The sequence below is a fragment of the Micrasema longulum genome, unplaced genomic scaffold (assembly GCF_059751315.1).
Source record: "Micrasema longulum isolate JH-2025_06_02 unplaced genomic scaffold, ASM5975131v1 h1tg001270l, whole genome shotgun sequence".
NCBI lineage: Eukaryota > Metazoa > Arthropoda > Insecta > Trichoptera > Brachycentridae > Micrasema > Micrasema longulum.
Window position 1 is genome coordinate 71,917 of NW_028278457.1, and position 25,688 is coordinate 97,604.

The window sequence follows — 25,688 nt, forward strand, 5'->3', positions numbered from 1 at the left end:
TTTCTAATTATTTTTTATTTACTAAATTATACTCAATGTTTCTTTAATTTTCTTAGGTATCTCTTTATGTATATATTTTTATGAGTATGCGTGTGTAAATATATATACTTAAATGTGTGTATGTGTATATGGTAGGGACTCTTATTTTAGGACAGTTTAATGAAGGGTGCATAGTTATTAAACACACCTACTTAAAAGGCATTATGAATTAATTGAACGAAAATTGGAATCATCGAAGTGAAATAATTCAATTATGATACACATATGTTTGTAATTTATACCAAATAAATAAGCAAAAAATACTTACATTTGTAAAATTTAACATTGTAATAATATGGAATGCATTCACAAAGCGATACCAAAGCATTCATCCGGCACTCTATAACGCAGTTTTCATACCCATATAGGCCAATGGTAAGAAATTCCTGAAATAAATTCAATACTCTTTATTAAATAATATCAATTGTGAAAACAACCCAACCTTCCCCATTTACGTTTAGCCGCAAATTAATTTGCAGTACGAATAGTTCTAAAGGGCACGCTTTTTTTTTGTAAACTAACTGTAACTTTTTTTAACACCTAGTTTGATTGTTGCAATTTAATGGATCAGTCAATCAACTCCACTACTGGTATATGACATCTACAAATTGCCATTATGCGCGTCTGGCTCGAGTGATTCTGGTGTATGAAGTATTCGGTAGAGATTTAGTAATCAGTCGATTTTGAACTCTTGGCTGCAAAGGCCTGCACAGGCATTTCGAGATTTTTGTTAAAAGGTAAATAAAACGAAAGTTCATTTCGTTGTTCGCATTCACGATCTACAAACTCTTCATCTATGACACTATTTTTATTTGAATATATTTTTACCTCATCATCGAAAGTGCAATTTCTCTTCGTGTAGTGGAGAGTTTTAACATCGTCTGTAGTATCGGTTATTGAAGGATCTACAGGAATGTTCACAAGCTGTCCTTTCTGGATCAAAGTTCCTAGAACTCTTATTTCTGGATAGTCTCTGGAATCGTGAACAAGGACCTATAAAGTATTCAACAAAATTAAAATTATTTTTAACAAGAATTAATATTTCTCTTTGTAATTTAGGTTGTTTTCAACACTTTGAAAGTGGTTGTGAAATATGTGAATATGCATTTCAAAATATTGTCATCATCCATCGTTTTTAACATCGTCAACATCCTTTGTTCCCACAACCACTGTTCACTTCCCATTTTAGTATCCTTTAATCATCCGCCACAAAAAGACCTCGTGTCGTGAATCGCGCGTTTTTTTTGTTGAACGTGTGCCGCATTATACACTTTGTTTCCACCAACCACCAGTGTTCAGCTCCAGATCGGGGGGCTGTCTTAGTGTTGGTGCTGCTCGCAATTGACCAGTCGCACCACAGCAATGCCATCAAGAACGAACCAAGTTAGTGGCATCCATTCCTAATCCATCTCATTTATTGGGGTTGTGACCGATTGACACTGCATACCACTTATTATTCACTTATTTCATTAAAATTAAAATACAGTTCACTCCGCTAAATAATATCGTAGAAGCCCTAGGGCTTCGCCACCCGCTATTTCTCGCTCCGCGTCAGCGTGGGAATTTGTTTTTCCACCAGAAAGTCAATACCAATTAACGATATTATTATTATGTACGAGTATATATATATCGCATCCATTTTAAAGCCTCTAATAATTTCGCAGATACTATTGCTTAGAATTATATTCCGGCGTCCTCCAACATATCCATCAGAACAGTTTTTCCAATGCATTAGGGTATTGAATGTAAGGCAACTCTATCTAATAGAGACACTGACATACTTCTGGTCGAACAATAAGGAGAGGTGCCTACAAAACGCTTGTACGAAGTTTTCCCAGGGAATGAATTATGTTAAACCCAAAGCCCGGGCGACTTTTGCTCAGAGACACCTTTCCTTCATCACACCGAGAGTGTTTAACATTTCGGAAGAGCGTATTAATCTCTCGAGGACAAAATCTATTCTCAAAAAAGAGTTTCAAGACTGGATCTTCCTTAGGGGGAGGGATTTGAGTGAGAAACTCTTTGATAGTTTTTCTAATAATTAAGTTAGTTTATTTCAATTTGATTTTTTCATGTACTGCAAATGTTTTTTTATTTCATGTTTTTATGTATGCTAAAATGACACATTTTTTTATGATGTATTTGTTCTGTATAATATACATGGTGATATTAATTGTTAAAGTGCTTTACATATATTCGTCACAACTCAACACAGGACTTTGGTTCCATGGAGTTGGGATTTGTGTCTCAATAAATGTTTCATAAATACATTGCGAATAAAAAAAAACAATAATTTTTTTTTTAAATAAATGCAAAACTTTACTTTTTACCATTATTCCTGATTCAAGTCTCGTGGTCGACATGTAGTTAGCGTCATCAATGTTTAGAATTACATTTAGTCCTGTATGTATACCAGCTCCAGCTGAATAAAATATTTGGTTTGGTATTATCTGCTGATCTTCCAATACATTCAACCTAAAAAGTTTCACAAATTATAGAATAATATAAATATGGACTAACCATAGTTGCCACTTAGGACATCTTGCACAGAGTAGGTACTAGATCTAGACGCTAACTTGATCGTCTTTCTCTATTACCTGCTAGTGCAACATAAAATATCTTGCCTTTCGAAAGTCTCATTGGAGTGATGATAATTAAATGAACAGCAAAACCCTTCGTCACTTTTGATTGTTTTGAATATTAAAGAGCAATCTACGTCATCACCCATCCAAACGCACTTGTTGAGCAACTCGTTACAACGGAACATTAACTGAAAAATAAAACAGCGTTACGTAGGTATTGTATTACAAAATACATGGAGAACATTTTTTATGGGGGAATGCGGAATTTCAAGCATTAACAGAGCTTATGACATCTCTTTGGTTACTTTAAGTGATAGTTACCCACTGCGTAATAGACGATAAAGGTTTAAGCTCTCCCACTCTACAAAAACAGGAAATGGAAAAACGTAAGAAATATAGATATACTAACATATTACAACAGAGATGAAGAACATTAAAGAGAAGGTAATATAGAAGTCCAGGCATCTACATGGCTTATGACCTGTCAATGGCTAATTTAAGTGGCCACTTTACGCACTTTGTAATATTCTCCATTCTGCCTATATTTGAAAGCTGTTTATATTAACATATTGCAACAGAGATGAAAAACATTTAAGAGAAGGTAATATAGAAGTCCAGGCATCTACAGGGCTTATGGCCTGTCAATGGCTGGTTTAAGTGGCCACTTAACACACTGTGTAACATTCAAATATTGGAAGAATGGTGAATGTTACACAGTGTGTAAAGTGGCCACTTAAACCAGCCATTGACAGGTCATAAGCCCTGTAGATGCCTGGACTTCTATATTACCTTCTCTTAAATATTCTTCATCTCTGTTGTAACATGTTAATATAAATAGCTATCCTGGGAGTTGAATCTAGTCCTTGTCTACAAAAATTTTAACAAACTCAAAATATTGTTTATATACGTTAAAGTAATCTCATAAACCAATGACAGATCATGAACCCTGTAAATTCATTAACTTCCGTATTTCCAAAAAGCTTATTCGTATTTGTTGAAATGTATGTTCATAAATTTTAATGGTTATCATTGTACATACAACAGGAAGTAATCTTTAAAAATGCTCATATCCACTTTAGTTAAATTTAAGTAAATGTGACTTTTAGTTTCTGAAATATTGAAGCAGAACTGGAGGATAAAATTTTTCGGCTAACAGAAGTGATATTGATATATTTGAAGCAAAAGCGAAGCTCAAAAATGAATGTTCAAATATATTCTAAAAAAAAAACTTAATTTCGAACTTGACTGTTTTAAATATTACCTCCTAACATACGTATGACTATTTTAAAAAAATTACCTCGGGGTTGCTGTATAAATCAGCATAAATAAGCTCTAATGTCAAAGTTAGTTATTAGGCTATTTTCACAAGTTGGGAATAACGTTGAAAATAAAATGTTTATTTATAGCGGATTTTTACAATTCTAACAATATAACTATCAATGTATTAAAAAGGAGTTTTCATTAATAATTTTCCGGTTTAAAAATGAGCACATATCAAACGGTTTTTAGTTGGCATCACGTTATTTTGACGTCACGCGTTACGATCGCCAACCAAATTTCCAATAAACATTGCGTCCAAGTTAGGCGTCAAAACGTCAAACGAGCCGTTTGTCCCACAGGGCGCATAACGTCTTATTTTTGGGTAATTTAAAATATGCACGTTTAAAATCTTTGTAGAAAATTTACTCCACGTCGCACGAAAAAAACATTAATACCGTTACCATGGTAATTTTTTGCTCATTTAAAAATGAAAACAATAAAAAAATGTGAAATCTGATTGGGTATCTGGTATACTGAATTATGGTACCACCAATGGTGTGCTCAGTAAGAATAGCCAATTCTATTAAAGTAACAATTAGTACCACTAAGAGCATGTCTCCCTATGATTGCGGGTCCTACTATGGAGGTATCCCCTACCCTAGCAATAACAACGCGATCTCGTCTGGGTGGCCTAGATAATGCAGAGTAAAGAAAACCATAAAGCGTTCTTTGGCAGATGCGTCTGCATCCCTGTAAGATCATAGCACTGAAATACAGTGATGGAGCTAGATTAATTATAATTACTTTTAAATGGATCAAGGAAAACATGTGAACTGCTAATTGAATTCAAACAAATGAAGGTGATATTTACAATGAAGGAATAAGTATGAGTTGACTTTAATTCAAGAAAAAGGAATTAAGTTTTTTGATGAAAAAATATATAATACATTTCTAAAACAATGAAATCACGTACCTCATGCATAAGAGCTTCTACAGATATTTTCAGCTCGTCTAATAATGTGAAAATAAATGGGAATGGTTTAGAAGCATGATAAATATTTATTAGAAAACTGAGCGATCTGAAAAAGTCATCAGCTTCCGCTTCTGATACGTTATTGGCCAACCTTGAAAGATAATAAAAAATATTGAATAAATAAATATAAAACATATTTTACAAAATTAATTTTTGCATTTCCATAATTGATTCTGACAAAATATTTTCATTTTTCCTGTTTGGTTATCCCCCTGCAAAATAAGTAAATATTCATTCAGTAGAGAGGTTTACTTTTTCTTCTTTTTGTGCCCCATCAGGTATCCCCGAAGTTGGCAATCACTTGTTAAATGGCATTTCTGTTCCAATTCCAATCGTCTATGCGCTTAGTAGCTGCAAGACGTGTTGTAATCTTACTCCTTTTCATTATTCATATTATTTTATTTTTTTTTTAGTATCATTAATACACTAAATTTATTTGTCAATTTTAAAAATGTGTAAATGGGGGCTGAATTTCTAAGTGTCTATGCGCTCTGTAGCTGCAAGACATATTGGGATATTTATTAATTGTACAGCGCCCTTGAGGGGATTTTTACAAAAATGGCGCTATATAAATTAACCAACTATATATTTATACCATCTCCAACAATTTATTTTCTAGCCGCGAAGTATGCTAGAGTAGTCTGATCTGCCAAATGCAATCCACTTCATCTTTTAAATCTTTCTGCGTAAGCCCAATTCCTCAACTGCATCATTTATCTTAATAAGTATTTCTTAAAGGTCAGTAATATTATCAGTGAAGATAACAGTCTCTTTTGCATATCTTATATTGTTGGTAAGAGTATCTAGGGTGTTTTAAAAATAAGTTATCTGAGTACCTTCATTAGGGTGAGTAAGTTTAGAACCGTAATAAGTCTCAAAAGTTGCGTTTTAGGAAAAATTAAGAACACCACTCAACATTAAAAAAAACATAATATGTAGGTATATATTTAAAAATATAAATTTTTTTAATATTTTTTAAAAAGCTTTTCTGTTCAAATATTATATGATTTTTTAGCAAACGCCGTGTTTATAACAATACACGCCGTATAATTTTTTTTTTAAAAATATTTTCACAAAAAAGAAAAAAATATGTAAATGTATAAAATAATTTGCATAAGGAAGGATTTTTCAAAATTATCTATGTCAAAATAATGATTTATTTTACATAAAAAAAAAAAAAAATTAAATTATTTTTATATTCTTCTACTCTATTCCCTATCCACGACCCTCTGTCCATCCTTGTTTGCGTAGTAAGGTACGCGCAGCTGTCAGGTCACAGGTCACAGAACAGTAGGTCTAAGAGATCTATCCAATCTCTGATCTATCCGTGGCAGTTATCTTACATCTGTCCCTTCATTTTGATTCACTCGTTTGGCGAGATGAAAGTTAATTTAGAGGGGACGGGGGTTGCTACTTAAGTTTTGATATAGACTAGTTAAAACAAATATTTATAATCTAAAATGGCTTTATTGTTTTTCAAAATATTATTCTTAAAGATCAATTTACTTTTGCATGCGTTTGAACTGATTTTCGAAGCACTTATTCCAATCCGATTGAGGTACCTTCAAAACATGTGATTTGAACGTATCAACCGTTTCTTGAGGCGTCGAAAAACGTTTACCTCGCAATTTAATTTTGATTTGCGGGAATAACAAAAAAATATTGGATGCCAAATCATGACTGTGCGGTGGATGACTCATCAATTCAATGTTTTGAATGCTCAAAAATTCACTTCTTTGAGTTGATGTGTGACAGCTTGCATTGTCGTGGTGGAGAATGATTCGTCTTCTGCAATTGATTTCCCTTATTTTTTCGAACACTTCTGGCAAACAAATGGTGGTGTACCATCCAGAATTGACCATTCTACGTTGCTTTAATAGAACGGTGGTGACATGTCCAGTTGTTCCGAAAAAACAGGCTACCATTTGCTTCGAAGTGCTTCGTGCGCGAACAACTTTTGTTGGATTTGGCTCGTCTTGAAAGACCCATACAGTCAATTGTTGTTTAGTTTTACGTTTTTATGCATAGATCCATGATTTGTCGTCTGTCACAATCTTATAGACGTCTTTTAAAGCACCGCGATTGAATTTTGTTAACATTTGTTAACACCAATTGACACGAGTCTTTTTTTGAGTGATTGTCAAATTATGCGGTAACTAACGCGAACAAATCTTTTGGACGACCAAATATTCTTGCAATAGTGAATGTATGAAAGTGAATCTAATGCTCAAGCATGCTTCAATCTCACGGTATGTTACATGACGATCTTGCAATATCAGTTCACATAAAGCATCGTTTTTTTTCTGGCACAACAGCCGATTTTGGACGACCTTCACGAAATTCGTCTTGTAACGAAGTGCGACCAGTATTGGTTTCAGAAAACCAGCAAAACAAAATGGTGCTTTATCACAAAAATTCACAGCTAGTTGATTGGCACACTGTTGTTGGTTTAATCCACGTTGAAAGTCATAGAAAATCATCACACGAAAATGTCCACAATTTATTTCCATTTTTTTACCAAAATTAATTTTTCAAGTATCTGTAAACAACGCAAATATTACTCTTGTGACAAAACTTTCTGAGTACGTTTACCAATAAAAATGGTAAACTTTACGATGACAATGTCAAATTTGACATATTCACACTGGTGTTGCCATATCTCAAAACTTAAGTAGCAACCCTCGTATAAGATGCGTCTTCCGAAATGTGTCTTGCCTGGTATTTTGAACGCTCTCGCGACGGTAGAGAACGCTTCGCTTGCACATATTTCACAAGCAAATTGCGCGCAAAGAAAGCGTTCTCTACCCCCGCGTTCGGAATCGCACCCCTGGTTAATTCATATTTTGTCCACATGCAAGGCACATTTTATGCACCTATGTGTACCTGCCTCTGTCGTTACAAATAAAGGAAAATAAGTCAACGATAACTTACAAAATATTTCTGACCCTCTCAATTTTTGGTTTGTGCACTTTGTTGACATCACAAATGGTTATTGCAGGAAAGGGGACATTCCACACAGGATAGTTTATCGTTTCCACCTGCATCAAAAAGAAATTATTATGATGGGATTTGAAATGAAATATATAACACATAACTAAATTTTTAATTTTTGTAAAATCACAAAAAAAAGTAATCTGATAACTGGTTTTAGAACATGACTGTATCTTTGTCAAGGCTGATAATAAAAAACACTAAATATTTTATATCTTATCAAATTATAAGCATTTACCTAAAATACACGATTTGCTAACAAGCGTTGAAAGTTTCATGTTTTTCGTGATAGCTAAAAATTCTCAGAAAAGAAATAAAGGATGAGTAGCAGATTCGTGTTGAATGATATAATGATCAGGCTTTTCAAGGAAGGACTGTCTTTACTAACAGTTTTTTGGATTCACGACAGGCCAGGAGTGGTAAATTACGGCACAGAACACCCAGGCTTAATAAAAGTCAAATGATTATTGTTTATATTCTCAATGTTTATTTGTAAAGCAATATTATGAGAACCATTACATATATTACAATTATTGTTATAGGCAAGTTAAACACAACCGTAAATTATAAACACGTATATCATATACATCATCATCATCATTTATTTCCGCAACTAATGGTGCATAGGACACTGCATTGGTAAACTAATCGCAGTACATTTTGATCGTTTTTGTTACAAGAAGGTAAGATGATCAGTCTTACGCTTCAGGTACCAGTCCAGGGACTATGAAATATTCTAGTAAAAAATACTTTTTAAATAAATATTTTATGTCAACCATGTCGAGAATCGAACCCAGGCCTCTTGCGTGGTAGGCAAATGCTGACCAGTATACTACAAAGCCGACAATTTTGACAATACCGACATGTCATAAACATACAAGACTCAAATGTTAAAATATCAATTGTGAATATTGGTAAATATTACAGGTTAAAACGATTACCAAATTGTCGCCTCCTTATCCAGTTTATCTCGCAATACCTTTAAATTTATGTTAATTTTTATTTCAAAAATACTTAATATAATAGATAAGAAATTTGACATAAATTCAGAAAAAGATCCTTAGAAGGGTGAATATTATCCATACCAAAGGATGTAGCGAGCGAGCGCATAGTTGTCGTGTCACAGAACTCACGCGTGTGTTGTCATTTGTAATAAAAAACCGGACGTGTGTAGTTACCGCAGTGATGGTGGGATTGGACGAAAATCGACTCCACACGAGGAACATGAGATAGATGCAAAAGACTGTCCCTAGGAGAGTGAAGATTCCCCACACCAAGGACTGCAGCCAGTGAGCGCCATCTTGCGTCACGTAGCGCAGCCCATGCAGAGTTGTCTTGTCGCAAAACTCGCGTGTGTGTTGGAGTAGAAACTTTTGCTGGAAATGATATTTAAAGAAGTTAAATAAGATTTTATCCCTCATGTTTGGACCGCCTCAATTATGTTTTGTTCCCAATCGCACAGCTTGACGAATAACATGCTCCACTTAATTTTCCAAGCTGCCCGTCAGTAGCCAATATATAGAATGTACAACTTGCCGGATACGGGGCCATGGCCACTAAGAATGTTATGGGTTGTATTTTGAGCTTCAAACGCTCTAATATAATGAGCTCTAGACTACCTTATTTATTGCTCTAGACTACCTTATTTATACCTTATATATTACGGTACAGTACTCGATCAAAAAACAATATTTATATTGGATCTGTGAAGTCTACGAAGTTTGGTACTAGATCTTTACAATACATAGATTTCAAGGAATTTAATAAATTGCCACAAAAATTTAAAGTACCTATTTCAAAATATAGAAACAGGACTTGCAAATTGAAGAATTATTTTTTCCAGAAGTACTTTGAATAAATAATGTTAGTTTATCCAGAGAATGCGCATCTTGAACATATATCTTTTAATATTTTACCGTTTTTGCTTGTATATGTAATTTTTAATACTATTTAAATGTTATTTGTGTTTTTTTTGTACTTTTTTTGGCTTGTATACATAATTTCAATACGTCTTTGATAAAAAAAAAATTAACCTGTATTGGGTGTGCGCATATTTTGTTAATAAAAAAAAAGATTTCATTTTGTACTAGTTCAGTATGTATATATACATACATGTAATTTTTAAACTTTTTCAATTTTCTTTCCCAGATTGCATAATGTAAACATTATTTTTAATTTATTTCCATGCCTAGTATTCTGTTTATTTTGTTATTTTCAAGTTCTTTTCATATCCTTTTTAATTTGTAGTATATCATAATTTTAATTTTTCTGCTTTTGTAAATAATATTATAGTTTAAAATATAAAAAACGTCTTTAAATAAATTTGTTATCAGTATGTCCCAAAATGAGTTTTTTTTAAAAAACTCCTTGGGAATATTGTATATAATTATGTATAATATGTTTTCAATTTAATAAAAATAAAAAATAAAAAAAATTAAAAAAATATTCCTATAGATCTAAGAGTATTTTCTACATGCTTTCCCAGTCTTAAGAATATCCATAATACCAATTATCTAAACGCAAAATATGTTAAAAATTGTAAAACGATATAGATAGGGTACATAAGTGAGATAATCAATAACAACTTGTGATCTGCGTCGTTCCCTCGCTACTGAAGATTATGACCATCCTGCATCTTTGGCTTCAACACGTTACAGATTGTTGTCTTCTACCTCCCCCGATACACCGCCCGCCGTCCGCATCACTCCAACCACCGATGTTTCTGTGGAAGCCTAAATTTGGTCAGTACAAGTTCATCACACTAACTACCAAGACGATCAACTGACAGGCACTACATATAATTGACTTTACAGCAGTGACATGACCCCCTAAAACTTTACAACTAAAGTTGTGCCTCGTTGTATAGTCGAGCGTTGACCTAAAAAAAGTGCTCTGCCAGCGTCGCCTTAACTGCCAACTTCTCCAGCAAGAATTCAGCATCACACTCTCAAAACTACGAATTAGTGGAGTAATGCAATTTTTCCTACCACGGCACAGTCCACTCCATTTATATTCTCCAAGACGCGTTATTTTCATACAACTTACCAAGCCGGTTGAATTAAATGTATTTATTTTGTCTTTAGCTTTTCTAAGTGACTTTAAGTCTCTAATAACAGCCATTGTCTTTCAACTGGCAGCCTTCTATTCATAACGAAAGTAGTCCGTCAAATGATCGATTAAAACTCCCGATACACTTCGATCACTTAGTAAATGAGTAAGTTATGCTTTAACCAGTTCAGACGTAGGTAATGAAAAATGTTTATAAATTTATGAATTAAATTATTGGAATATACATAAATAATATATATACGAAGTTGTTTAAAAATTAAAATCAAAGTTTAATATTTATATTAAAGTTTGTAATTAGTATTTACAAATAGAAATAATATTAAAAACATAGTAAGAATAGCAATATTTTGTTTTTAAAAGCAATTCTAAAAGTAAGTAAAAGTAGTTTAAAATTATAAAAACATGCCGCAGAGAAAAAAGAATAACAGGTGCATCAAGTTATCTTTAAAATTTGAAAAAGCAATATAAGGAGAAGATTTTAAACCAAAAGTATTTGATAAAATTTCATTAAAGCGATATTAGCAGTAATAAAAATTTCAATAGAGAAATTTGATTTAAAATAACCGTATATAATATAATATCTATATATAATATCTAATTTACCTCAGCCCGGGGTAAGTGAGATATTACAGTGTACAATCTCAGTAAAAAGCAATATTTTACTTCCATCCTGTCGGAAATCGAACCCAAAACCTCAAGTATTGTAAGCAAATGAGCCAAACACATTACGAGGCCGATTTTTCCCCATTCGATTATTTTTAAGGACCTGAAAGTACCCATTGCATCGAGTCGAAATATGCAAGGTTTCTGGTTCTATTTCACACACAGACCTGTATTATTCATCCCGCTGAATACAGACAATGTTAAATGTAATAAATATGTTTGTGTGCCTCCACAAAAAAAAGAAAGGAATGTGGGTGAAATGATTCAGTCAGATGAATCTCATCTGCATCTGGTTTCAGCTTTCACGAAAATCAACACATGAAAGAATTGAGGAAATATAGATCACTAAGTATGGGCGGAATGGGGAGTGTTACATAGTGCGCAAAGTGACCGCTTAAACCAGCCGATGTCAGGTAAATGCCCAAACATCCAAATGCTAAAATATCTTTTAAATATTCTCCATCTCTGTTGTTATATGTTGATATAGCGAGAATTTTATTTGTCCTAGTAAAATAATCCATTACTAAAAACGTTGTTTTCTTTTCAAAGTTATTTGATTAATTGAACGATAAATTAAATACGAGTAATTATAGAGACAAATAAAAATTTCACTACTAAACATTTTTTTCAATTTACTTTATTTTGTTGAAATTAAAACCCTTTGACAGTTAGCATTGATTATGCCAAACTTCATTTTTAAGTTTTTGAAGGTACTTAGCTGCTAGGTATTCGTTATTGTATTTATTAGTGTGTTTTGAGTCAAAAGAAAATGCCATAAAAACTTAATTGTTCGTAAAAATCACGATAGTCGTTACTTTCAAGTAATTGAATGGAGTTATTAAAACTTCATTTTTGATGGTTTCAAGTATGTCGTTTGATGACAATATGAAATCAATTTCAAATTAAATCATTATTAACCCATTTGGTTCCAATATTTCCCTTTGGGACTTATTACTCATTGTTGTTATAATTCTAAAAACTCCAATTTCTTTTAACTACACTTTCATCCATAATTTACACTATTGACCGGGTTTCATCGTGATCGACATCATCAGACTGGTGGAAGACTAAACAAATTGTTATGTTACATACAAGTGAAAACACAGGCATTTCATTCATGATTTAAAAAAAATAATAATAGGTTTTTTTTTCCAAAGTTCACGGTAAAATTTCCCTTTGTATATATTTTTGTGCATAATATTGTATTTCGCACATCAATAAGATATACAAGAAAGAAAAAAAACTTGCAATTCGAGAATATACAAAACGAACTTTAAATTTACAAAATATTATGTTTGGTCAGCGCATTACCTTTCAGGCTTTTTACACTGATAACAGAAGGAATGTTGTGGACAGTATAGAAATGTTTCATTATTATTTTATTATTCCGTTTGTTTCTTTCATGAAGTACTTCAGTTTTACTATTGCGCAGATACCGCTATCGTGTAGATGTTGATGAGATTAAGGCTCTTTATGGAACACTAGTTTCACTTTGTCAGAAGTATGCAGATGCAGGTATATGATAAAGACTTTCTAGAGTAACTCTACACCAATAATTTTAATTAAGGGAGATGTAGGTAGGAACGAGATATTTACAGCCTTATGTGAGTTGCTAGAAAATTTAATACTAAACATCTTACACAAACCTAAAATTACAAAATATAGATAACTTTCAAGAAAACGAAAGAAACATGACTTAAGGAATTAGTGGTATAAAAGGAATAGATAATAACAGTAGAAAAAACGCATGTAATAAACATTATTAACAAAAAGCATTAAGTACTCACTGAGACCTTATTTTAAGAATTAATTATATTCCATAGTAGTACGGAAATGTTTTATTAGTCTAAAATACGTTTTCTAAATCTGAGTGTTTAATGCCTACAGCATGTAGCCGATTTTTTATTTATTAGAAAACAATACAATATTGTATGGAACCAGATGGAGTAGTGTGGCGTTCTGCCCTCTCTTCCTATACCTATTCCTACCGGAAAACGGCATGACGGCATATGTTTTGTTGCGAACTAATAAATAAGTATCTATTCTATAAAATAAACGTTTAGAGTTTAGACTGACCACAAGGAACACCTGCATCTACCGTAGACCAGTTTCACAGATTTAGCCAAGTAATATTCAATAAAAAAAGTTGGATATAAATTCAATTATAAAAACTGCAATTTTCAGATAATCAACAGAAAAAAATTCTTCATGGTTTTTGTTTAAAATAAATATTTTTTGAGTATTTTGAATCTCCCTGTAACACAAAAACATATAATAAGTATCGTATTTCCTTAACCACTTAAGACTGCTGTATATCTTTGGAATTAGTACAAGTGATTATTTAATAATTTTATTTTGTTCATTAAGATTTTGGGACAAATAGACATCTCATATTTCAGTCACCAGTTACAAAGTCCTTGATTACACGTGTTTATGACTAACGTATTTTCCCCATATCTCTCCCTTCAACTTGCTGATAACAATGACATTGTCATTTTCACGCAATGACCAATAATTTTTATAGCCTGATTTCATGCAAGCCTTCAGGAGCCAACGTCTGTCACTTTTCGGGGGACTTTCACATGAATTACACCGTTTGAACGTCCAAGTTGGTCCGACTTATTGAAGAAAAAAACTCCAAAGACATGGAGAAATTCATATTTAAAAGTAATAACAGGGTTTTATAAGATATTTTCTCGAGTGCCGTCATGTGTATATTTCGTTTATACACACGTTTTTTCTACAGTGTAGTGGATCAATGAGTAATAATAATTTCACGTTAAGCAATAATGCGTCAACACCTTTGGTACAGGTGTTCTACAATCCACCCATTTTCTGTCAATTGTTAATCAAATTTACGAACTCTGCAGAATTTCCTGGTGTGCTACTGTAGCAAAACCTGATTCGCTATGACCTTCGATTGACGTTTGTGGGTCCCATGCAATTCGTCTCCCAGAGGTGCTTTTACCTGCGCTGTTCTGGACTTCCGCCGGGGAACGTGTTACCTAGCACGCAGCGTGTCATTGGAGTTCCCTTTCTGTCGGGTGGGCGAGGTGAGGAACAAATGCCTAGCTGTTGCTGTGCATTCCCATTTGTTAAGTGATTGAAAACCTGCTCAAGGTAACCTCTTCAGTCATGTACATCATTTGTCCGTCGTCATATCACGTCTAGTAAAATGATCTTAAGGAATTGTATAACTACAGTTTAGCTTTAATGTATACTTCCGTAATCAAACAGCTTATAACTACAATATCTCATGTTTCTTATTATTACTATCATTTTGTAATATTCACATATTTACGTTGCCCTTTGCATGCACTTGTGAAACAATTTTAGATCGACATCCCAAGAAAGATCCCTCCCTAGCGCTGCTATTCCAAATGCTCTAGCGGCCGTAGAAAACATTTTTGTAACACTATTTAGTATGTAAATACGCGCTACAAAAGCTTTTTGTACGGCCGCGAGAGCGTTTGGAATAGCAGCCTTGATGAAAAGAGTTTAGTAAACTTCCAATACCATTCAGTCTTATAGTACACTTCGGATTTTAATGCTTCTTTTGTAACTTAACACAATTTATTATTCAAGCGTATTTTTTACATAATGCTTTATCACATGAGACTAAACATGTTTAACTAGACTAAATGACTAGACAATATTAAATTTCTAATGTAACCCTAACGGGTTTTTTAAAATTGTAAATAAATAAAAAATTAAAAAACTTAGTAATAATTATAAAACAACTTTAATTTTCACGACTTTCTTTCTACCTATCGGTTTTAGAGCTGCACAAGCTTCTTTATATTTTCTTTAGAAGTGGTTTAAAAAAAATTGATTTATCATTTATATTATTATAATGATAACAGCAAAGTTAGTGCTCCAAATATAAATGTTAAGCTTATTTTATTTTGTTTTTTGTTATCTAGGTCATAAACATTTTTTTTTTCTTATTGTTTTTAGTTTTATCTTTAATTTCTTTCTATTAAGACCTGTTTTTGTTTTTTTTGTTTCATATTTATAATTTTTTCTTCATTTTATATATCTATACCTATACATATACTTTGTGAAAAATGACAGAAAGGGCCCTTTTAGGGATAAAAAAAAAAAATATAATAATAAAAACATTCTAATGACATAATAAATTTTTAACCCTTTAAAAGTCGCACTTAAACAAAAACACCGATACGTGCGCGCAAGTAAAATCCTTTAGCGTCTTTAACGAAGTTTTACCACGAAGTTTCATATAATTTGGATTACAATAAAAGGAAAATAAATAACTTATTTTGAGTCAAATACAACAGTTGTCCGCAATATATTTTAGAAAAATAAACGATACCGCCAAATGAGAAAATAAAATAGAGTACATTTTGTCGATATTTTTTTAACATAGGAACAATATATTTTTTTTAAATAAGAACAATGAGTCATAACGTATATTATAATTACGCGTGTTACTAATTTAAGTTAGGTGTCCTTTGGGTGACCGAGTTTAAGTTAACTCGGGCACCCAAAGGACACCTTCATAATCGAGATATCCTAGGAGTCTCGATAAATTCCCGTCTACTACTCATGATTATCTACCCCGAACATTGACCATTCTTCCACGGTGAGTAGTCCATTTCATCTTACTACCGCATCACAACTTCTAAAGCGAGTTAGAAATGTTGGGTTTTTAGTTTACAAAACATAGTAGGCCAAATTTAATTTACAAAATAGTTCGAGTGCGTATATAGATCATTAGTTTATTTGATTATTGTGTCCATAAAGGTTATCCTTTTTATTAATTGAATATTCGTAAGAATTTATGAGTAAAAGTTGAATAAAGTTACTTATTTTATTTTATTTTATTTATTATGGTTCACAAACAATAAACAATACATACGGCATTGGTATTAAAATCAAAATTTGTTATGTTTTGATATTGTTCATCAATTAAATGTGAACACAAAATGCGCAAATATGTCAAAAAACGTTTGTATGTATAATTGTTTTATTTTCAATTGACAATCTTAATTAAATCCAATTATTTATAATTATAAAAAACATTAAAAAAATAAAACAACTTTGTTTTTAACCACATTTTTTTATTTTTCACCGACCGGTTTCAAAGCAAACAAGCTTCTTTGTTAAGGTTTACGTAAAATATAGACTTTATTTATAATTAGTTTATTATTAGCTTTCAAATAAAATTAAGGATATAAATTGTATTTAAAAAAATCAGTAGTGTAAAAAGTGTATCTAATATATAAATGTTTCTGTACTATAAATGAATATTAAGATGATGCAATCGAATACATTAAATTGGATTAATTATATTTATTGTACGCAATAGACACCCTTATCTTGTTTAATGCTTTAACAGTTTCTGTTTTCTAAACTATTTGATTTATTTTGGTTTTTCTTATTTAATTTTTAGTTTTTAAAATTAATTTTTATTGTAGTTTTTATAAAGTTTTGGTTAGACTAAAAGAAATTGCTTGTGGCAATAGGTCCGCCATTTAACTATTGATACCTTTGTTATTATTTTTGTATATATGGCATTGTTTATTATAGTAAGTAAAGATTTATTATTATTATTATTATTATATTAGAAACTTACTGTTTACTACAGATAAGGGATGTTGATAATGATAGGGGAGGGGGTAATAGTGTTTATGGGGAGGGGGTTGGGGTAGGAGAGGGGGTAACTGTGTTTAAAGTGATTTTATAAGAAAAATATTGAAAATAGGGCTTTGACAAAAGTTTAATTGATTAGTGATTTTATTACAATTTTTTTGGCGGCTTTTTTTATTTCGAGAATTTCCAAATTACTTGAATTGTTAGTTTTTTTTATTTGAAATTTTATTTATAAACCCTTACAGATTACATACATTTAACCTAATATTTTTTTCTTTTTCATTTTCTTTTCAAATTTATATTCATTATATTTTTTCTTTAAATGTATTATATCGAGATTGAATGATTCATACTTTCTTATTTTTCACTCTCAATTTTATTTTGTTTATCTTTAAATAAGTACATAAGTAATTCCAAGTAAGCCTTTGCGCTCACGTAGTGACGTCAAAATTATATTTTGAAGGTTCGAAGTATGTATACATTCTGTTTTTTAAATTGACAATAATCACTATAATTTCGTTTCAATATTTCATTTTTCTAGATTCAAATGTACCTAATCATTATTAAGTGCCTCGAAGGCACGAAATCGAAACTTTAAATTTGTTTTGATACATTATAACTTAAGTCGCAATTGATAAAGATAATCATACTCAAAAACAACATACAAAGTAGATACTTTATACTAAAATGATGTAAAATTCAGGGTATAAAAGACGTGTAAAATCTTGAAATTAATGCATTCAGAATGGAAAATAAAGTAACGTACGCAAATCGACTTAAGGTAGGGAAAACCTTTTATTCAATAAACTGAATACTCAAAAACCAACCATTTCTAAAATTTATTAAATTAATTACATCCTTAACGTTCATCTTCAGAAGATTGTCTTAGAATTGTTGTTTTGTTTAAAAAAACATTATCATTCTAATAAATTTCATATTTTCCACAGATTAAAGGACCACTGAAGCTTTCAAAAGAAGGTTTTTTTAATTCCATACACGTGCGGTGCAAAAAATCTTCAGTGCATGGCCTGAGATATCTAAGCAAATATGAGAATATAAATTTAAAACATCGTGCAATTTGGGTATTTTTTGTTCTTTTTGGATTATTACTAAGTTCGCTTCTATCAAATATCTTACAAAATCGATTTAAAAACACCTTCACCATAACAACAGTAAGTAATTGTAGAACTCTTTTGTTAAAATAAAATGGTTAGTTTGACTTACCGTGGTTTTGCTGAAAGGTTGCGTGAAATTGAATGAAAGATTCACTTACGTTGCTCTGAGATTTTATAGATAATATGATGAATACAAGATTTTACAAATATTATTAAATTAAGTAAAACACTGAATAAATTAACCGTGATACGAATTATTATAATGTGGGTATTTGAAAGTCATAAAGAGAGAGAGCAAAAAGCTAACTGAACTGAAGCCGACACGGGACTCGGAGATTCTGTGAGTTTTGATAGTGATGACGTCGTCCAGTGTGCCTTGCAGCGTGAAAAAAATGCAGCGTGAGCGCGTGCCCATATAAACTAAAGGGATGGAAATAGTGTTGTTATTACCGAGAAACATTTTTTTTTTTTTCAAAATTTCTCGACAGAATGCCTTAAGACCACACTAAGATTGATTTTGCTTTTGCGGTGGATTTAGCACTATTTTCAACAATTTAGGCAGCATTGCAACTTTCAACGTCTTGACTGATGTCTACGCAAGGCGCGAAAACTAGAGGAATACAATCAGTACTTGAAAGACTGAATAGATTGAATTAGTTTACGAAATCCTAATTTAATAACACTTTCTGCAATTATTTACGAAGTATATGCCTTGATCATGAACGTTTAATACTTTTACTTATTTTTATATTTTCAGTTTGAAAACAGCATGTCGCCAACAGAAAATATATTCCCTTGCATAAGCTTGTGTAATATTAATAAAGTTTCCAAAAACAAATTCCAGTTCTTCAATGAAGTTCTGTAAGTAAGAAATGTTTTTTTTTTACCCAAAAAGCATCGACATTTTTTGTTTTTCTATAACATAAAGCAGTTTGAAATAAAAATGTTTTGAGTATTTTGTAGGTTAAAATCATTTAAATGCCTGTACTTCTATATTCTTTTCGTTTCAATAAATGTTTTGCGATGTCAACTAAAAGTTCTGTTTTTAGTTGACATTGTTTGAAATCACTAATTAAGTACAAATGCCGATAGGTATCGGAACAACATCATCATCATTCCATGTCCGCTCCCTAGTTGGAGCATATGGTGTCCACAAAGATCCTCCAAGCATCTCTGTCAGCTTCCAGCTCCTGTGCATCCTACCAAGTCAAGTTTGCATCCCGTAGTTCTGACACAAACTACCGACAAATAGTCAACAGTGAACGTCCAAGGCGTCGAGAACCTGATGCCTTATAAGTTAGGCAAGCGTGGTTAAGACTCTCAGGAGGCATCTGCAGCACATGGCCAAGCCAACCGTATCGCCTCCGCTTAGTGACAGATGTCACCGGAGTTTGCTTCGTCCATTCTCTAATTACTTCATTCTTTACAAATTCAAACCACCGCACACCCAAGATTCTTTTGGGACACCTATTCTTAAAACTCAGAACTTTACTATTTTCGGCCTTAGTGAGGTGCCCTTATTTGCATCCGTAGAGGAGAATAGGTTTTGTGCAGGCGTTATATAGGCGGCATTTGGTTTTCACTATGTAAATATCCAATCATATATATAAACATACATAAACTTTATATTTGTATAATAACGATTTTTAATTTAATTTGATTAGCTGGGCATTTATAATTAAGTAGTTTTAGTTTTTCTTTTTTATGTTATTGTTAGTATGGGACTATTTATGCTCGAAAGATAGAATATCTCCATCTTAGAGGCTGTGTCATGTAAGCTGGAGACTATCATAAACAGAGAACACTCCGGTTTCATTTTACATTAATTGGTTTTATATAGATTCCTTGTTATTAAGTATGTATATTATTTTTTTGCAATAAATTTATAAATAAAATAAAATAAATCACCAGACAGCCTTCATACTGTTGAATGTGGCGCCTGCTATGCCTAGCCGCATTCCCAGTTCTTTTTGAAAGCTGCTATTTTCCGTAACATATACTCCCAGGTATTTGAAACTCTCGACCCTGTCGTTAACTCGGTTGGACGGAGTCAGGAAATTTTGGGCAGCAAAGCATGGAATGTTACCCAGCATGAATATGGCTTTTAGCAATATTTATTTTTTAACTCATGCATACGGAGTACCTATTTATCTACTGTAGCCTGAAGACCCCGAACTAAATCGTCATTATAACCGCATCATCGGCATATTCAAGGTCGCAGAGTCTTTGTGAGGAGAAGATAAATATTCTTCGATCTAGTGGAATTGACTTCTTTAAGATAAAATCCATGAGGATTATAAAAAAGAACGATGCAAGAACGCTACTTTGACAAACTCTGGTGGTGATCTCAAACCAATCTGCGACAACATCGTTGATTTTGATTCGGCATCCCATGTGGTTCTAGTATGTTCCATAATGTGAGTCTATGCGGACTATCAAATGCTTTTTTGTAATCTACGAAACACATAGCCAATGAACTATTTAATTCTTTGTTTTCCTGTAAAATACAGCGTATGTTGTCGATATAATCCGGGCATGACCTTGATCAGGTAGGAAATCTATTTGGTTCTCCCTCAATAGTCGCATAATGGGTCCTCGAACTCTTTGCAAAATTAGGTATATGCATATTCTTTTCCCGGTACATTAAGAATGTTTAATGGATCACCCCTTTTGTGCAATGCGGTTATCTCCCCATTTATCTAGTCTCTCGGGTACCTTTTTTGTTCACACTCCTTGTTCATTCGTTGGTGTAAAGGGCCAACAATGCCGGTGATACTCTTTTTAAGAAATTCCGGGTGTATATCGTCAACTCCGGGTGCTGTTCCGTTTTTTAAGTTTTGCACGGCCATTTTTAATTCAGACTGTCGGAGAACCGTCAAAAATGTTGACTGGCCAATGAGTGTTTGATGCCGTCTCTTTTATGCGTGATTTTAAAAAGTTTTCGGGAATCATCTCTTCGAGCCGCTTAACTTAACGATCCCGGTAGTCATCTCTAAGGGAGTCTACTTGGTTAGGGTCATCTTCACTATCTATCAGGGCTTTGAACTTGTCACGTTCCACTATTTTCTCCCATGTACTATCTGAAATCCAAAAGGGTCTTCTCCCCTGTTTCCTGCATTGGACCTGGATAGGAGTGCTTTTTTGCATTAATTGTCCTTTTTACGTTGCCGGGTCGGGTGTAAGGGATGCCGATGTCCGGGGTATTTTGTGGGGGCTGAGTAATCAATAGATTATTTTTTTAGGAACAGTTTTTAGTTTAGGAACACACCTCTTCCTTTTTCAAGGAATATAATAAATGAATAAATATTACTATAACTGTAAAAAATTGCATAAATATTATTATTTTATTTAAGGACGAGTTATAATGTCTCTCCTGTGGATATTTTAGACTTCGGTAGATCTTTGGAGACTTTGGTGACTTTTTCTACATTCGACTATTCTGGAAAAATTATACAAGATCACAGCAATATTTTTCGTATTCTTGCTTCACTAAATTATACTGTGAAAGACATAATGCTTCAGGTAATCTTATACCAAGTACTTTTGAAGCACTTTTAATTACTAAAATAAAATGTTCGTATGATTATCAATTTTTATTTAAGCTATTATAAGTTTTATTAAATCCTAATGATTGAAAAATATTTGTAGTTTTCGCGTCTAGTTTAATTATTAAACTTTGTAGTGTTTTTAAAACATAAGGCTAGTTACAAAAATTAAGCTAAATTTTAAAAAATCACAAGTTAATCAGAATCAATTTTTCACCATAATCAGCATACATCCAAAATAAAAATTGCAACTAAAAAAATACGTAAACATGTTTTATATTTTTTAATATTTTTTTTCTTGATTTCTGATTTTAGGGTTATTTATAAGCAATTTGTCAATATTCCATCCCACCTTGTTTTAGGTACACCAAGATTGTGATAGACTTTTAAATTCGTGTTATTTCAAAAGTCGCCTAATAAATTGTACGCGGTATTTCCAGACTGTGACGTCAATCGGAGGCTACTGTTGTTCGTTTAATTACGCATTTCATGGAAACGTTGACAGGTATTTTGAGCAAACATTATTATTTAGTCATCAAACTGGATTGTAGATATTACTTGAATTCTCTTCAGTTTATTTGTAATCGCGTAGGTCAACACTATAATGACGTTAAGATCTACACTGATCTACGTTGTTTCATGGTTAAGACGCTTGCCTGACGCAGAGAAGCAGCGGGTTCAATTTCTTGTGAAATCACAATTCACGTCTATACTGCATCTCACTGCTATTCTCAATCCAACATAAGAACGACCTGCGTCCGCGCATGTCCCGACTCCTCGTCCACTAGTAACTTAACGCATTTAATCCCGATTAATCGATTGAATTAAAAAAAAAATTTTAAATTATAGCAATTTATACATTTAATGATGGTGATACTAAAGATATTTATAGTATTTGAATATAAATATTGCATTTTATGGAGCATCGAATTGATCCATAATTGAAAATATTATCATTGCCATTTAAGAAGAAAAACTAATCTTCCTCAAATGACCCACTTGGAACAACGAAATCCAATGAATCATCATTATTGTCCTCGAGTTCATTGACAATTTGATCGACATCCCAAAATTTTTGGTCAACACCAATAATACGTTTAAGGAAATTATTCCAATGGTCTGGTTCTTTCAATATATTCTTGCATCAGTGTTCTTACAACATTTATATTAAAAATGGTATTGTTCATGTTTAGGTGGTGTTTTACCATCGATCACACCAATCCAGTTATGTTTAATTCGCAATAATAGGAGGGTAATCGAAGCAGAGTTTTGTTTTCTTCGCTTACAGTGACATCTACCACATATTGTCATAATATGTCTCTCTATACGAGCTGATAACTCGCAACAACTCCACTTTGATCATTGTTGTGTCAACATCAATTTCTTCTTTGTCTTCGAGCCATTTAATAAAGTCAAATATTTTGCATTGTTTATTTGGAAGCTTGTCCAATTTAACAGAGTAATATGGGGCATTATCCACGAAATAGTCATTTTCATCCAGTTTCATCCAAAAATGTTTCTCCCTTTATTTAGTCGTGATAGTCTGCAGAATTTTTTTTTGAATTCGAAAATTAACAAAACATTTTAAACAAATTCTGAGGCACTTCAAATATTTATTTATTTATTTTTATTTACTTATTTATTATTTCACGTTTTACATAAATTTTTTTTAAAATATGAATACCTCACTGGGCACAACCCGTGTCGAGGCATTCATTTACATGATTTAATATATGATACTTATAGTGTCTAAAAAATATATATAAAATACATGTAAAAGATTACATATTCACATTTAAATCCACACAGGTACATATACATATATAATAGTAAAAGAGAAAAAAAAATTAAAAAGAAAGAAAAAGAAAACAACATTATTTTATAAGTACAGCTCAAACATTTAACTACTGCGCAGACATTAGGTCAAGTAACAAGCTACTGTCAGCTCCCGGTGGCCCAACATCCACAGAAATGCTTATATGTCACAGTAACACTATTAACCGTTTTTCCTTACCCGTTGGATTAGGGGATCCCACGAAAAGGCCGCGTTCGAAAGCTTCTCGTCTCGATTTAACAGTACTATTAACACATTTTTTTTTATACACTTCCTGCATTTGTCCAAGTCTCATTAAGGCTGTATATCGTACGATCTTCCTTACCGTATCACTCGATAACTCTTAAATAATCTCTGTGTCAAAGAATTAGGTCTTCCCACTCAGTCAATAAGCTGCCGCGTTTTCGATTACAATATTGGAAACCCAATTTTTTTATTACCTTATAGAAAGTGCTACGCTTAATATTTGGTAAAAAATCATGACTATTTACAGCCTGCAAAACTTTGTTTACTGTATGATATTTTTTTTCTCCAAATAAGAAGAGTGAACTTACGATCTCATTGCATTTTTATCGTTGATTGTCAAAAACATGTTTAATCGCCGTCTCATTTTATTCGTGCAATTTTACTTCATCAATTCTCAAATATCTGAACAAAGTATATTCTACGGAATCCACCCCAATACCAGTCTGCTCAGAAATTGTGCGAATGGCACAAGTTTGCCAGGTATCAGGGTTCTCAGATATATATTTTTTAAATATATTAATAATCACAGAGTGTTGAGGTTTGTGTACCAACAACAACATCATTCCGTTATTTTATATAGTATACAGTTATTAATGTAAATTAATTTACAAAAATGCATCATTGTTACGATTCAAATGGTTACCTGTTCTTTTTTTGTTCTTTACACGTGGTGATAGTGAATTGAAACATATCGGTTGAACATCCATTTTATCTCAGGGGTCTGAATGGAATATCTTGTAAAACAAGCGCTTCGCGAGACAGTCAACGAGTAACTGATGTATTATAAAATAGACGCCGTAGCCATGTTCACCGCGGGTGAAGCTAACGTAGCGGGGGAAAGGGTATGCGCAGGACACACCTAATATCGTACTGAAGTAGGTTGATCTTATTTATTGTGTATGTAGATAAGTATTGATAGATATACGAGTATAGGTTGATCTTATTTTGGATCAAGCATATATTTGAAGCATTTTCTATAGTTGCACAAAATAAAGACACATCAATAACAGATATCAACAGGATAATATATAACATTATTTGTTACGTGTATTTTGTACATACACAAATCTGGATTTCTCCCAAGGGGGAGTAGGTATATATATTTTATTAATATCCCTACAGAGATGAGGTAGAATTTTTTCAAATTCAGGATTATGACGATTACTAGTACTTAATTTAACTCGGAAGAGTCTTAAATACATAAAATAAAGTAATATGCTAATTAAAATACTTAACTTCAATATCAATACATAGATGGCGCTCCAACACGCTTGTGAATGGTTTCTCATTTAATAACATATACACAAAAATCAAAAAAATGTTACCTGTGTCGATATTCGCTAATAAGCGGAATGGGGAATGTTGTAAATACGTAAAGTGGCCACTTAACCCAGCCAATGACAGGTCATAAGCCCTGTAAACGCTCGAATATCCATAATCCTGAATTTGAAAAAATTCTACCTCATCTCTGTAGGGATATTAATAAAAAAAAAAAAAGGATAATATATATTTTTTCAAATGTTTGATTCTTGTAAAACATTCAAAATAAAATTTAATTTATTTCTCCTAGCAATCCAGAAGATGATAAACCAACTGAAAAGATTCGATACATCACAAATAAAGGCACCGGATTGTAAGTAGAAAAAAAATTTACTACAGTTAAATATTACATTCTTAAATGCATCTTAATCGATATTT

At 32.3% G+C, this 25,688-nt stretch overlaps 1 protein-coding gene across 1 annotated transcript; it reads right to left on the reverse strand.

The window, feature by feature from the left end:
- Positions 1-359: 359 nt before the first annotated feature.
- LOC148276126 (pickpocket protein 28-like) lies at positions 360-2,486 on the reverse strand (the record flags this gene model as incomplete). The annotated part of the gene is made up of 3 exons (XM_088234725.1): positions 2,370-2,486; positions 868-1,032; positions 360-425 (listed from the first exon to the last, which is right to left on the reverse strand). Coding segments are annotated over exons 1-3 (264 nt in total), but the record flags the coding sequence as incomplete, so codon positions are not given.
- Between the last annotated feature and the right edge of the window lie 23,202 nt (positions 2,487-25,688).